General features: G+C 37.1%; 1 protein-coding gene across 2 annotated transcripts in view; it reads right to left on the bottom strand.

Moving 5' to 3' along the window:
- Positions 1-260: 260 nt before the first annotated feature.
- The window catches only part of PPA2 (inorganic pyrophosphatase 2), a 101,081-nt gene continuing 86,243 nt past the window's right edge, over positions 261-15,098 (bottom strand). For both annotated transcript variants that reach the window (XM_052641914.1, XM_052641915.1), the window contains 2 exons: positions 1,748-1,784; positions 261-467 (listed from right to left, as the gene is read on the bottom strand). In XM_052641914.1, coding sequence (XP_052497874.1) covers positions 439-467; positions 1,748-1,784 — 66 coding nt within the window. In that variant the 3' untranslated portion in view covers positions 261-438. The remainder of the gene's footprint in view (positions 468-1,747; positions 1,785-15,098) is intronic.

The following is a 15,098-nucleotide window of genomic DNA, read 5'->3' as shown; positions in this document are numbered from 1 at the left end:
AGCAGAGCACTCAAAGCTGGTGCACTGGGACAACCCAGAGGGATGGGGTGGGGAGGGAGGGGGGAGAGGGGTTCAGGAAGGGGAGACACCTGTACACCCAAGGCTGATTCACGTCGATGTATGGCAAAACCACCACAACACTGTAAAGTAATTAGCCTCCAATTAAAATAAATAATTTAAAAAAAACTCAGTGCCTCTAAACTTCTGCTATGAAATTCAACAAAATCTTTTCATATCAATAAATATTCAAAGGCGGCTAATTCAAAAATGTCAGTGTTTATTTACACATTGCATATTGCAAAAAGCTTGAAGAAAAAAAAAAGAAGTTTCAACAGGAAGTTAATTAGCAAATTCTGCCTGTTTCTAGCACTTGGGGGAGGTTGAATCTCAGCGTTCTTAGAGACTGGAATCCTGATGGCAGGCCTTCAGATGTTCTAATCACTTGCCAAGGAAGTGCCATACTTGATCTGCATTTAAAATGGGGAAGCAGGGTGTTAGGGAAGGGGTAAAGAGGGAGGGAGGAGGGAAGAGAGGAGAAGACAAATTAAATTCAGATTTTCCAGAAGTGTTCAGACAGATATAAACAATCAGAACTTAGGGTGACACATTTCTATACTTAAAGTCACTCACCTTTAAACTCTGGTTCTAAGTTCTCTCATTTGGCTCAGGTCTGATATTCTAAAGGATCCCACTTTATTTCATACATCTTGCTGGGTTCTTTAGTCTTTACTGATTAATACTGAAGTTAAGTATCCTATCTGCGGCATGAAAGGTCTAGGCAAACCCTGCACTGTAAAATGTGACTACCTGTCAAATAGCCCAGATGGGATAGTATTGCAAAGAAACAATCTTACTTCCCCCTATAAGGAATAGAGCTTGCCTCCCCATGAAATCATTATCTATAGATTTGCTCCTTTCTAAACATCTTAGAACTTGGACTCACAGTAAACAGTTCTCATTTTTTCCTCCAAACTTGCAAGTTGAGTATTCTAATATTTTATATTAAAACAAAAAGACAAAAAGCCTTGCAATATTTTAAAAGATGATACATACATATTTAGAAATTTTTACTATAGAACATTTTTATTTCTTTCTCACAATAGTGTTAAATAATGGTAATTTTAAAATTCTATTTTTAATTCTACTTTAAATTTTGATTTTAACATCTTCAGTTAAAATGAGTGGGGATTTCCCTGGTGGTTCGGTGGTTCAGTGGTTAAGTATTTGCCTTCCAGTGCCAGGGACACAGGTTCTACCCCTGGTTGGGACCAGGGGAACTAAGATCCCACATGCCGCAGGGCAACCAAACCCACACGCTGCAATCAGACAGAAGCCCACGTACCACAACAAAAACCCCGCGTGCCGCAACTAAGACCCGATGCAGCCAAATAAATAAACACTAAGAGTATAAAATGAGTCATTCATTAAAATAATGACAGATATTCAATAAAATTTCACCAATACAGACATTGAAAGTCTTAAACATTTATCCGAACTAGCTGGAAACTTAGTACTTTACCAACAAAGTCACTGCACAAACTACTTTCCAGACTAAAAGTAATAAACGTGTTCCTTATTGTCTGAAATTAGAAAATAACTGATTTCATCTGAAAGTTTTAATGACTATGTTAAAATGTGCTTTACTTAGTTTATATCATTTTTAATCTACGGTATTTTTTTGGGTCTCCACTACTGTAAACAAATAAATTTACATATCTAGCTCCTTAAGAACCAACATAAACCGTACCTTCTTCATTACTTCCTTTATTCAGTGAAAACGACACCTGAAAGGCAAGAACAGAGTCTCTGTTACAACAAATACTTAGATGTGGAAACGATACTCAGGATGCTTTTTTTAATAAAAACATAAAATTATAGAACAAAGTTAACACACAATGATTCTCTAACCTAAAAAAAGTAAATCCTCTTTACCTTTTTATTATTATTGCCTATTCTTTTAAATAAACAAACCATATGCTTAAGAGTCAAATAAGATAAAAAGCATTCTTAGAAATATTTTCTCTCATTAACCCATGGGAACTACTGAGAATATGAAGAGACATTTTTTTGCAGTTGCTTCCTTGGCTGGGTCTTTAGAATAAAAATCCAACACACATGTTCATAGACGTGCATGCACATGTGCAAAGAAGCACACACACTATTTAGCTGTCTCCTAGAGTACTTAAATTAATTTTTCTACTTTGATGACTGTGCCAAGATTCTTACAATAGATATAATCTGTGGTAGACAAGATTGAAAGAAAAGTTTCTCTGAGATATAAGATTTTTTCCTAATTATGAATACATTTTAAAGTTTTTTGTTTTTTTTTTGGTCAAACTATATTGGGAGATCTATTACTCACAAAAAAGAATGCAGAAAGCTCCAAAATATTAGAATAAAATCTATGTAACCATCACCCAAGTCAAGAAATGGAACATGCCAGGTACTTCCCCAATCATAAGCTCTTCTCCCTGAGGAATAACCACCACCCTGATTTTATAACACATTTTTCAGATTTCAAATTTAATCATCAAGTTCTAATTCTCTCAATCTGCTCAGCCTCGGTAGGAAACAAGCTGATATTTGAGGTCAGTGGCAAATGTACCAATGGAACCATGTACCACACACCTGAGTATTCAACCTAAAAAGCATTACAGAAAAGAAATGAACAAACTATTCGAACTAAAACATTTATCATTACATTTAAAAAATAATTCTAACAACTTTTTATTTACTCTTAAAATAAATTTCTTGGTTGGTAGAATATATTCAGAATGTATAAAGCCCTGTTTTGTCAAAGAAAACGAACCATAACACTCAGAGACAATAACTATGAAAGTCTGGGAATGAAGTTTTTTCACATTTTTCTATAATAGTATTAATATATGCCAAGAGAGAGACCAACATTAAATTGACTCTTAAACATAACACAGAAAATGTAACAACAAAAAAAAATGCACAGAGCTACATTGTAAAGTGACCTGATCCAAACCCTCACTCCCAGGAGTCACCATCACTACATTTTCCTTGTAAGAAATAAAGGGAGGATTTTCAGTTACTTTCTTCTAATTTCTCTATAGGGGATGAATGTGGGCACCCTCTACTCATCGAAGATAAATTCTCCAGGAAAATGAATTACTTTATGAGTGAGTGAGTGAAAGCTACTTCAGTTCAGTTCAGTTCAGTCGCTCAGTCGTGTCCGACTCTTTGCGACCCCATGAATCGCAGCACGCCAGGCCTCCCCGTCCATCAGCAACTCCCGGATTTCACTCAAACTCATGTCCATTGAGTCGGTGATGCCATCCAGCCATCTCATCCTCTGTTGTCCCCTTCTCCTTCTGCCCCCAATCCCTCCCAGCATCAAAGTCTTTTTCAATGACTCAACTCTTTGCATGAGGTGGCCAAAGTACTGGAGTTTCAGCTTCAGCATCATTCCTTCCAAAGAACACCCAGGGCTGATCTCCTTTAGGATGGACTGGTTGGATCTCCTTGCAGTCCAAGGGACTCTCAAGAGTCTTCTCCAATACCACAGTTCAAAAGCATCAGTTCTTCGGCGCTCAACTTTCTTCACAGTTCAACTCTCACATCCATACATGACTAATGGAAAAACCATAGCCTTGACTCGATGGACGATTGTTAGCAAAGTAATGTCTCTGCTTTTGAATATGCTATCTAGGTTGGTCATAATTTTTCTTCCAAGGAGTAAACATCTCTTAATTTCATGGCTGCAGTCACCATCTGCAGTGGTTTTGGAGCCCCCCAAAATAAAGTCTGACACTGTTTCCACTGTTTCCCCATCTATTTCCCATGAAGTGATGGGACCAGATGCCATGATCTTCATTTTCTGACCTAACAGAAGCAGAAGATATTAAGAAGAGGTGGCAAGAATACACAGAAGAACCGTACAAAAAAGATCTTCACGACCGAGATAATCACGATGGTATGATCATTCACCTAGAGCCAGACATCCTGGAATGTGAAGTCAAGTGGGCCTTAGAAAGCATCACCACGAACAAAGCTAGTGGAGGTGATAGAATTCCAGTGGAGCTATTTCAAATCCTGAAAGATGATGCTGTGAAAGTGCTGCACTCAATATGCCAGCAAATTTGGAAAACTCAGCAGTGGCCACAGGACTGGAAAAGGTCAGTTTTCATTCCAATCCCAAAGAAAGGCAATGCCAAAGAATGCTCAAACTACCACACAATTGCACTCATCTCACATGCTAGTAAAGTAATGCTCAAAATTCTCCACGCCAGGCTTCAGCAATACGTGAGCTGTGAACTTCCAGATGTTCAAGCTGGTTTTAGAAAAGGCAGAGGAACCAGAGATCAAATTGCCAACATCTGATGGATCATCAAAAAAGCAAGAGAGTTCCAGAAAAACATCTATTTCTGCTTTATTGACTATGCCAAAGCCTTTCACTGTGTGGATCACAATACACTGTGGAAAATTCTGAAAGAGATGGGAATACCAGACCACCTGACCTGCCTCTTGAGAAACCTGTACGCAGGTCAGGAAGCAACACTTAGAACTGGACATGGAACAACAGACTGGTTCCAAATAGGAAAAGGAGTACGTCAAGGCTGTATATTGTCACCCTGCTTATTTAACTTCTATGCAGAGTACATCATGAGAAACGCTAGGCTGGAAGAAGCACAAGCGGGAATCAAGATTGCCGGGAGAAATATCAATAACATCAGATATACATTTGACACCACCCTTATGGCAGAAAGTGAAGAGGAACTAAAAAGCCTGTTGATGAAAGTGAAAGAGGAGAGTGAAAGCTGCTTAGTCGTGTCCAACTATACAGTCCATGGAATTCTCCAGGCCAGAACACTGGATTGGGTAGCTTTTCCCTTCTCCAGGGGACCTTCCCAACCCAGGGATTGAACCCAGGTTTGCCGCATTGCAGGCAGATTCTTTACCAACTGAGCCACAGTATACACCCATTGTAAACATGCAATCTCCTCTCCTTTCCCGCTCCAAAAATATTTCTCACGAATAATCATTTCTTTAATTTCTTTCAAACAAATCTAGTGCTTTCATTATCGAAATATTACACTTTTAATCAACCAAAGAAGGCTTACTCTGGCTTCTGTCCCTATTCATGTGTAAACTTTATGTTAAATTAATATAACTTTAATACAACTGCTTTTCACTGCTTCAGATAATCCCACTGGATCCCCGTGAAAGCATTTTCACCTGTAGGTTACATTTGTTCAAATTAGTAAACAAACATGATACACTCAGCCAACATAAAATCTTGCTTTACCACATGATATGAGAATTGATATTCTTTTACTTTATTATAAGGATTTAAAATTAAAGAGAAAAAAGTTTCTGATTTTTCATTCAAGTGCAGTAGGGTTTCAGTTGAATTACATTACCTTGGGTATTCCATCCAGGCATTATGTTTCCAAGGTTCATAAAGCAATTACTCTATGTTCATGTTTTTCTTACAGTTTTATTGAGATATAACTGACATACAGCACTGTATAAGTTTAAGGTGTACAGCATAATGATTTAATTTGCATCATGAAATGATTGCCACAATATGTTTAGTGAACATCCATCATTATCATATGGATACAAAATTAATTTTTTCTCAGGATTTACTTTTTTTAAAGATTTTTTTATACAGACCATTTTTACAGTCTTTATTGAATTTATTACAATATTGCTTCTATTTTATGGTTTTGTTCCCTTTGGCCACGAGGCATGTGGGACCTTAGCCCCCCAACCAGGGATCAAACCCATTCGCCTTGCAATGGAAGGAGAAGTCTTAACCACTCAACCAGAGGAGCTCTAGGATCTACTCTCTTAACAACCTTCACATATAACATATAGCAGTATCAACTATATTTATCATGCTTTACGTTACATCTCTAGTGCTTACTTATAACGGGAGGTCTGTACCTTTTGCTGCCTTCATTTAATTCTTCTTCCTCTCACTTTCCACCTCTGGCAACCACAAATCCGATCTCTTTTTCTATGAGTATATGAATGACCTACCACACTATGTTGGTTCCTGGCACACAATATAGTGATTTGGTATTTCTATACATTACAAAAGAGTCACCACGATTAATCTAGTTACCATCTGTCACCACACAAAGATATTGACCATATTCCCCTTGTTGTACACTCCATCCCATAATTCACCTATTTGGTAACTGGAAGTATGTTCACTTTATTTTCACAATTTCTCTTCTGATTTATGAGTCAATAAAACCTGACCAGTTCTTAGTTATCCATAAACAAAATGTAAGAGTATTTTGTCTAAGTTTAATAAACGTTCTCTTCCTTTCATGAACATATTCAATTGGCTAAAATTCTATGTTACTTTCACCTTCTTCGTTCATGTTTGAGTGGCAATGCAATGAAGCTTCTAAGCAAAAGCTTTTTAAGCTTTTAAGGAAAAAGGGAAACCGAAGAAGGAGATATAAGGTGACTAGAATCGGATCTGGATTTATCAAGAAAATACCTTATTTAAAGTTTTTTTAATAGTGAACTGCCACAAAGATGTTTATTTTCAGAATCACAAATAAGAGAGATCTGTATAGCATGAATATTGTAGTATGGCCTCGTTAGAAAAATCACACCCACAGAAAGTCTCCCCTCTAAAGGGAAACACAGTCCTCTTTGATAGAGATGTAAAGTGAGTGACCACAGAGGGAAGGTCTCTTGCGGAAGCAGTCCAAGCAGTCCAGATAAGAGAACCTCCCAGTCAGACTGACTTCAGAACTTAGTTCTGAGTTGGCTTGATTTCAACAACCAGACACCAAGGATGGTCATCTTGTTCTGAGATGTGCAAGGAAACTGTGGCTGCTGTCCTCAGTAGCTCTAAGCAGAGATGAAGTGCATGCCCAAAGGAAATCATCTGAGAAGCATGCAGCTAAAAGCCCTATCCAACAACTCTAATGGACTGCAACATTATTCTGCTGATTATTACTTCTCATATTTGAAACTATTTAACAATATTCACTCACTGGTAATTTCCTATTAGGGCACAGAACCCCAAAAGACACACTTCTAAACTACCTGGTCTATTGATTATCTTTGTTGTGGACCTCTAGAAAAACGTAAATATGGCTTTGGTGTGAATTTTTTTAAAGAAGACTCAGACTCACATGAGACACTGTTGATGATGGATTTATAATCCTTTATCTGGATTCATCTTTGATTTAGTATGTAAATACAAACAAGCATTTATAAGACTGCTGGTAAGCTTTAGTGGTGAGAGAGGACTAGTGTATATACTGATGGCATTAATTGCCACTGGAACTCCTTCTAAGGCCCTGGTCTCCTGAATGCACTGCTCTTTACAATTCAGCTAAGAAGTCTTGACATCAAATAAAAAATGACCATCCAAAATGTCACACAGCACTGTGGACATACTGATTTACTGAATAAATAAGATCTACTCAATGTAGTCAGAATAATACTTTTAATTAAACTTGAAATTTCCCCTCACTTTTTTCCTTCAAAGCACTCCTCTCCATGCCTCCATGCACCATCAGCATTGTCATCTCCTAGCTTGCTGTGCTCCAGATTTGCACTCTGGAGACTGCTTGCGGTGAAGTCTGGTCAGGCGAAGGCGGAAACAAGTCAGACTGAGACAGCCAAGACTTCCCTGGGAGGCGTTCTATCCTCCCAGTTTGAGACATCTTTCCCCTTTGGGGAAGTTTTCCATCACTGCTGTGATCTAAAGGTGCACAGAATCACAGGACTGGGTCCCTGCAACTAAGCAGGAGCATGGTTACTTATTCTCCTTGGCCCGAATTGCAGGTTCTAACAGCTTTACATCTCTGCAGCTACCGGGCTGTGTAGGGTCTGAGGCTAGGCTAGGATTCCATTGCAATGGGTCTGGTTCTCTCTCTCAGTCCTATGTGCACTGAGATTGTGTGCAGAATCTCACAAAGTTCAAACTTTGTTGTTTTTTTTTCCTCTTCCAGTAAAATAACTATAATCAGCGCATACTAAGCTTTTACCAAATAACCTAATTCAAACTTCTCCCAACTTTGCATGCTGCCCAGAGGGTGTCCATTTCCAGAGAGAGCAGAATACAAGGAAAATACCTGAACAGAAAGAAATGTGTGGGAGAATTATAGGGCAAAAAATTCCCAGACAGGATATATGGTTAAGTTCTACATTGAGTTATTATGTTGTGGACACTGACTCACTCTTTCTCCTAATCCTTTCTGCTTAAGTCTCTGAAAAAGAACTACTTTTCACAGAATAATGTGAACTAGGTTGACTTTTCCACTGCTCATGCATTAATGGAATGGGATACCTCATGAAGAAGTGCTCTCTTCATCACTGGAAGTAGTCAAGAGGCTGGAATACTCAAAAAATATTCAAGAAGGGGCTTCTCTCTGTGGCCAAATTAGTTCGACAATACTATTGATACAATAGGGGCAATAAACCCCAATATTTAATTAATACTTTCTAGCTGCTCTCTATTTTACCTGGACTACCTAATTCAGTTCTCCACAACAGCCCTCAGTACAAGGAAGATACTATTATTAGCTTCTTATTTTATAAATAAGGAAACCAAGGCATAAATAAGTTAAGCAATTTGCTTCCAACTGTGAATAAGAGTTGGGATTTGGGTGCAGACAGTCTGATTCCAGAAAAAAAAAATTTTTTTCCTTGAAGTTTTGCTGAACCAAAACTGACATGGGATAAACTGCACACATTTATAGTGTACGGTTTGATAAGTTTTGACATATATACACACACACACATACTCATGAAACCATTAACACTATCAAGATAATAATCATAGTCACTATCAATCCCAAGTTCCTTCCATCCCTGTAAGTGATTGTAATCCCTCCAACCAATCACCTGTTCTGTGTTAGTACACATTAGTGTCCGCATATTCTAAAATTATAAACGGTATAATACATGTATCTGCCTTTTTCTATTCCATATAATTTTTTAAAATTCAGCCATGTCATGCTGCTGCTACTGCTGCTGCTGCTAAGTCACTTCAGTTGTGTCTGACTCTGTGCGATCCCATAGATGGCAGCCCACCGGGCTCTGCCGTCCCTGGGATTCTCCAGGCAAGAACACTGGAGTGGGTTGCCATTTCCTTTTCCATTGCATGAAAATGAAAAGTGAAAGTGAAGTCACTGAGTTGTGTCCAACTCTCAGCGATCCCATGGACTGCAGCCTACCAGGCTCCTCCGTCCATGGGATTTTCCAGGCAAGAGTACTGTAGTGGGGTGCCATTGCCTTTTCTGTCAGCCATGTCATAGCCTGTATCAATAATTCATTTCTTTTTATGGGTATTTCCTCATATGAATATACCACAATTTATTTCTATTGATAGAAATATGGTTTGTTTCCAATTTTTGTCTATTACAAATAAAGCCACCATAAATAAGTCTCTGTATGAACAAAGACTTCCATTTCTATTGGGGAAATATCTAATTAAGAGTGACGTGGCTAGATCATACGGTAGGTATATGTTTAACTTTCTAAGAAAATGCCAAACTGTTTCCCAAAGTAGTTTTACCATTTTGCATTCCAACAAGCAGGTGGGGAAGCTCCAGTTTGGTTTTCAATTTGCAGATACACATCCTCCTGATGACTGGTGAAGTTGAGCATCATCTCCTGTTTTCAGAATACCTTCTTTGGCAAAGCAACCATTTATATGTTTTGCAGTTTTTGTGGTGGGAGGCTGATGTTTTGTTTTCTTATTATTCAATTATGAGAATTCTTTAAGTTCTAGATACAAGTCCCTTTATCAGGCATACAATTTTCAAATGTTTTCTTGCAGCACGTAGTTTATTTTCATTCTCCTAAGAGTGTCATTTACAGAACAAAAATTAATTTTGATGAAGTTCAACTTAACATTTAAACAAAACAGATTGCACTTGGACTGCAAGGAGCTCCAACCAGTCCATCCTAAAGGAAATCAACCCTGAATACTCACTGGAAGGACTGATGCTGAAGCTGAAACTTCAACACTGTGGCCAACTCATGCAAAGAACTGACTCATCTGAAAAGACCCTGATGCTGGAAAAGATTGAAGGCAAGGCAGGAGGGGAAAGGGCACGACAGAGGGTGAGATGGTTGGATGGCATCACCGACTCAATGGACATGGGTTTGGGTGGACTCCAGGAGTTGGTGATGGACAGGGAGGCCTGGCGTGCTGCAGTTCATGGGGTGGCAAAGAGTCGGACACGAGTGAGCGACTCAACTGAACTGAACTTAGTGTTATATCTAAGAAATCTTGCCTAACTAACCCAAGGTCAAAACTGGTTTAGTTTTCTGTTTTAAATTTTGTCTTAGGTACACTTTAGAGAATTATAATACATAGTGCAAGGTATGGATTAAAGTGTTTTTCCCCCCCCCACAGGGAATAATCAACTGTTCACAAACTATTTGTTGAAAAGATTATTACTTCAAAAATCAGTTGTCTACATATATGTAGGTCTATCTGTGAATTTGTTCTCACTGATCTTTTCTCTAGTTTTACACCATTACTACACTCTTTTCATTACTGCAGTTGTGTAAAATGTCTGTAAGTCAGGTAGAATTAGTATTCTAACCTTGTTCCCCACAAAGTTGTTGAGTCTAATTCTAGGCCCTTAGTATTTACATACATGGGTTTGCTGATTTCTACAAAAAAAAGTGTACTGAAATCTGATTGATACTGCATTAAACCTGCAGATCAGTTAAAGAATTGACATCATAACAATATTGAGTCTTCCAAATCATAAACATGAAATATTTTCCCATTTATTTAGTTCTATATCTATGGGCTATAAGTGATAGTTTTCAGGGTTCAGGATTTTCACATATTTTTTTTTCCAGATTTACTCTGAAATGTTTCACAGTTTTGAAGTCATTATAAATAATGTATTTATTTTTAGTTTCTAATTTTTGTTCCTAATACATAAAAACACGACTGTTTACTGTATACTGAGCCTATATCCTGCAACCCTGCTAAAGTCACGTATTCTAATAGCTTTCAGGTTAATTTTATTGAAAATTCAATATAGACACTCATACATCCCCCTTTGCAACCTGGACGCCGCTCCTTCTCTTTAGTGCCTTACTGTGCTGGCTAGAACCTTTGGTAAACGCCGAATAAAAGTAGCGGGAGTCAAGGCCCAGAGCTGTGTTTACAGAGAGATATTTTAAGTGCAGATTTAATTTGTTTATACCTGTTTCTTCTTCAGTGAGCTTTGGTATTTTACGTATTTCAAGAAATCTGTCCAGTTTCACCCAAATTCTGAAATTAACTGATGCAAAGTTTTTCACAATACTGCTCTATTGTTCTCCTATTATCTCCCAAATCAGTAGTGATGTCACTTGCCTCATTCCTGACATTGAAGATCTGTCTTCTCTTTTCTTTCCTGATCATTCTGGCTAAAGGTTTATCAATTTTGCTGGTCTTCACAAATAATAAAGTTTTGGTTTCACTAATTTAATTTTTTTCCTGGGCAATCAAATTCTGTTAATTATGAAATACTACAAAAGCACAGAAAATGTAAAGACCATTATAACAAATATCTATTCTCTGGATTTTTTTTAGAGTTAACATTTTGTTATTTCAGAAACTTTATAACTGAAGTCTCTTTTTCTCCCTATTCATCAAAAATAAAAACTTTATTTATTTTTATTCCTTCTCAGAAGTAACTTCTCCTAACTACCAGGAGAAATGCTGGCTGAAACCAGTGCTTATTGTTCTTATTTATGTTTCAAAAATGTGAAAAACATGTCTGTTTATATTCACTAAAAATCTATGGTGCTACTTGGAGTGTTCTTAAAATTTATTTCAACAATACATGCAATGTTGCAAACATTTTTTCACCCAATACTGCACTTTCAGATTTTATCCATGTAGAGTTATATAGTTTTAATTCACAAATTTTACCTATGGTATAGCATTCCACTGTATAAGTATACTACAGTTTATTTACCCAGTTTTCTATTGAAAGGCATTTGTTCAGTTTCCAACTTGCCCATGTCTGATTATAAAAAGACAGGTATTAAGTGTTTCTATAGAATGTATATCTAGAAAGGTAACTTCAGAGTAGTGGGTTATAAGCACCTTCAACCATACTAGAAATTACTTAACTGCTTTTCAAGGTGGTTACACTAATTTGTACTCCCACAAGCGCATCAACTAGTACGAGAGGTCTCCTTTCCACGTGTTTAAAAACACTTAGTAAATGCTGGCCAATCTGATAGCCATGAACTTGCACTGTGTCTTACGTTTGATTTCACTGATCACTGCAGAAATACAGCAAATTTTCACATGTTTTCTAGTAATGTAAATACCCTCTCTCATGAGTTGCCCATTCATACTGCTTGCCCATTTCCCCCCCGCAACTGGGTTATTTTCTTCCTGTTGATTTGAATAAACTGTTAATCCTTTTGTCACTTCATGCAAAGATCTTCCAATCAGTGGCATATCTTTTAACTTATTCTGTGGTATCTTTTGTTTACAGATTAAAAAAACTTTGTTTAAATTTATCAGTCTTCTTTAGGTTATCCCTGGCCCTTTAATATTCCATATAAACTTTAGGATTATCTTACCAAGTTCAATGAAAATCCTATTGGAATTCTTATAGAAACAGATTGACTTCTTTAATTAACATGGGAGATACTGCCATTTCATAACTAAGTATTCTCCTGAACTGTTGATAAGCCTATTTGGGTTGTCTGTCTGTTCTTGATTTAACATTGTTATTTATATTTTAAACAAGACTGGCAATTCATCTATGTTTAGAAAGGTATTGCCAAAAGCAACTTAGACTATTCCTTTCTGATCACCTATAAACCTATGTCTGTAATGCCTTCATTTTAATTTCGGATATTGCTATTTATGTCTTCTCTCTTTCATGGTCCTTTGTTTAATGGTGGTTTAGTCGCTAAGTTGTGTTTGACTCTTGCGACCCAGTGGACTGTAGCCCCCCTGGCTCCTCTGTCCATGAGATTCTCCAGGTAAGAATACTGGAGTTGCCATTTCCTTCTCCAGGGGATCTTCCCAACCCAGGGATTGAACTTGGGTCTCCTGCACGCAGGCCAACTCCTGACCCACTGAGCTACCAGGGAATTAAGTTTGTCCATATTGTCAGCTCTGTATGAAGAAAACCCAGCTGCTGTTTTAACAGATCTTTTCCATATCTCCTTGTTTTCTATTTCATTAAATATTTGCTCTACCCTATATAATTTTCTTTCCTATAATGTGAAAAGACAGGAAAAAAACAGAAATTGTTGAGTTGAACATTTAGCCTCTCAACTTTCTTTCTTCATTTCTGCTGTATATTTAATTTCTCTCAAAAACTGTTTTTGCAGCATCATGCAAGTTTTGACACAGAGTGATTTAGTTATTCATTTTAAATATTTTATAATTTGTTACAATTCATTTTTTTGGCATAACATATAGAAGTGACTTAGCAGCATAGTAGTGTTTTTAGTTTCCAAACAGCAAGGATTTGGGATTTTTTCTTTTAATACTTTTTAACTGATTGGTAACTTGGTTATACTACTGACAGAGAACATGGTTTGTATTATGTCAACTCCTTAGCACTTTTTTTCCAACTCTTTGTGGCCTAACGTATACTTAATTTCTGGAAGTGTCCACATATACTAAACAATGTATTCTCTAATTCTATACGTCTATTAGACAAAGCTTATAAATACTGTTCCTATCTTCTCAACATACGTATTTTCCAAATACTTTAAATATAGTAAAGGACCCTAAAAGTAGCATCTTAGATCCCAGGCATCAAATCAACTGTCATTCGACATTAATATTAGATCTGAAAGGACAACTACATGTGTATGCACAAATGCACACTCATGTGTGCACAGACATACACAAAGATACATTCTTTCTTCCCTATAAAGGGTCTGAACCTTGTTCCCTGAAATAAAGCTCCAATTTCTAGTCACATAGTATTTAAACATTGGGAAAGAGTTCTACACTTTTGGCTATAGAACAAAAAATGACACTATCCCCCCAAAATATAATTGGGTGGTTCAGTTGGTAGCCAGTGGTCACACACAGTAACCTGGACACACAGAGTAACAATCTGTCTGTGTGGATCCTGAGTGTGTTCAGGTTTAGGTAACAAACCTTGTTTTGGACACAGCCATGCCTTGCATGACTGTATATAATTCAAGCATCTATATTTATAGACAAAATTCACTAACCTTCCTGACCACTTCAACTCTCCTTATTGTCCTTCTTAGATCAACTATCTTCCTTAAAATCTCTAATTTAAGTATGACATATTACTTCTGTAGATATTTTCTTTTCTGTTTCTAAGATTCTTCCAAATTAGAGTCATCAGGTTGTCGGCTTTTGTTTTTCTTGGTTATGGTAACACTGTTTTTCCTAATTGATCTGTACATATTTTGGGGTGACTACTTAATGATTTTAGGGGGGTCTCAATGCCACTACACTTAACTGTGTTCTGATCGATACATGTTCAAAAGTATATGCTTTCTGTAATGATTCTATTAATCACTCAAAAGCTTAGTCCATTTCTTTTCTTTTGGTGCTTTAAGAGTATCTGATCATCAAAGCAATTACTTTATCCTAAAATTTCACCTAATCAATAGACATGACTGAGCACAAACTCAGATACATCTAGAAATTAAAAACTTCGTGCTACCTGGCTTCGTTTTAACCATTACTTCACACTCATTTAACATCTTCACATCTATCTTAAGATAATATTACCTAAGTTGATTAACTTGTAAGAATGAGTTCGCTTATTCTAAGCCCACTGATAAACCTTGGGGTTATAGTTTGTTTCCATATAGGCCCAGGATTGATGTGGTGTGAATACGATCAAATTTGATGGATGACTGTGATGCCTTAAGTTATTCTGAGCAAGCAAAGAACAAACAAAAGTCGACAGTACTTTGAAGTCAGTATATAGCAATAGAGAGATATGAGAATCTATACCTAAGCAATGTTGATTCAAACATCTCAATGTGGTTTTGAAGATACAAAGTGACAGTCGCTCAGTCATGTCTGACTCTTTACAACCCCATGGACTATACAGTCCATGGAATTCTCTAGGCCAGAATACTGGAGTGGCCGTTCCCTTCTCCAGGGGATC

The sequence above is a fragment of the Budorcas taxicolor genome, chromosome 6 (assembly GCF_023091745.1).
Source record: "Budorcas taxicolor isolate Tak-1 chromosome 6, Takin1.1, whole genome shotgun sequence".
In the NCBI taxonomy this organism is placed as follows: Eukaryota; Metazoa; Chordata; class Mammalia; order Artiodactyla; family Bovidae; genus Budorcas; species Budorcas taxicolor.
This window is presented reverse-complemented; position numbering and strand designations above follow the sequence as displayed.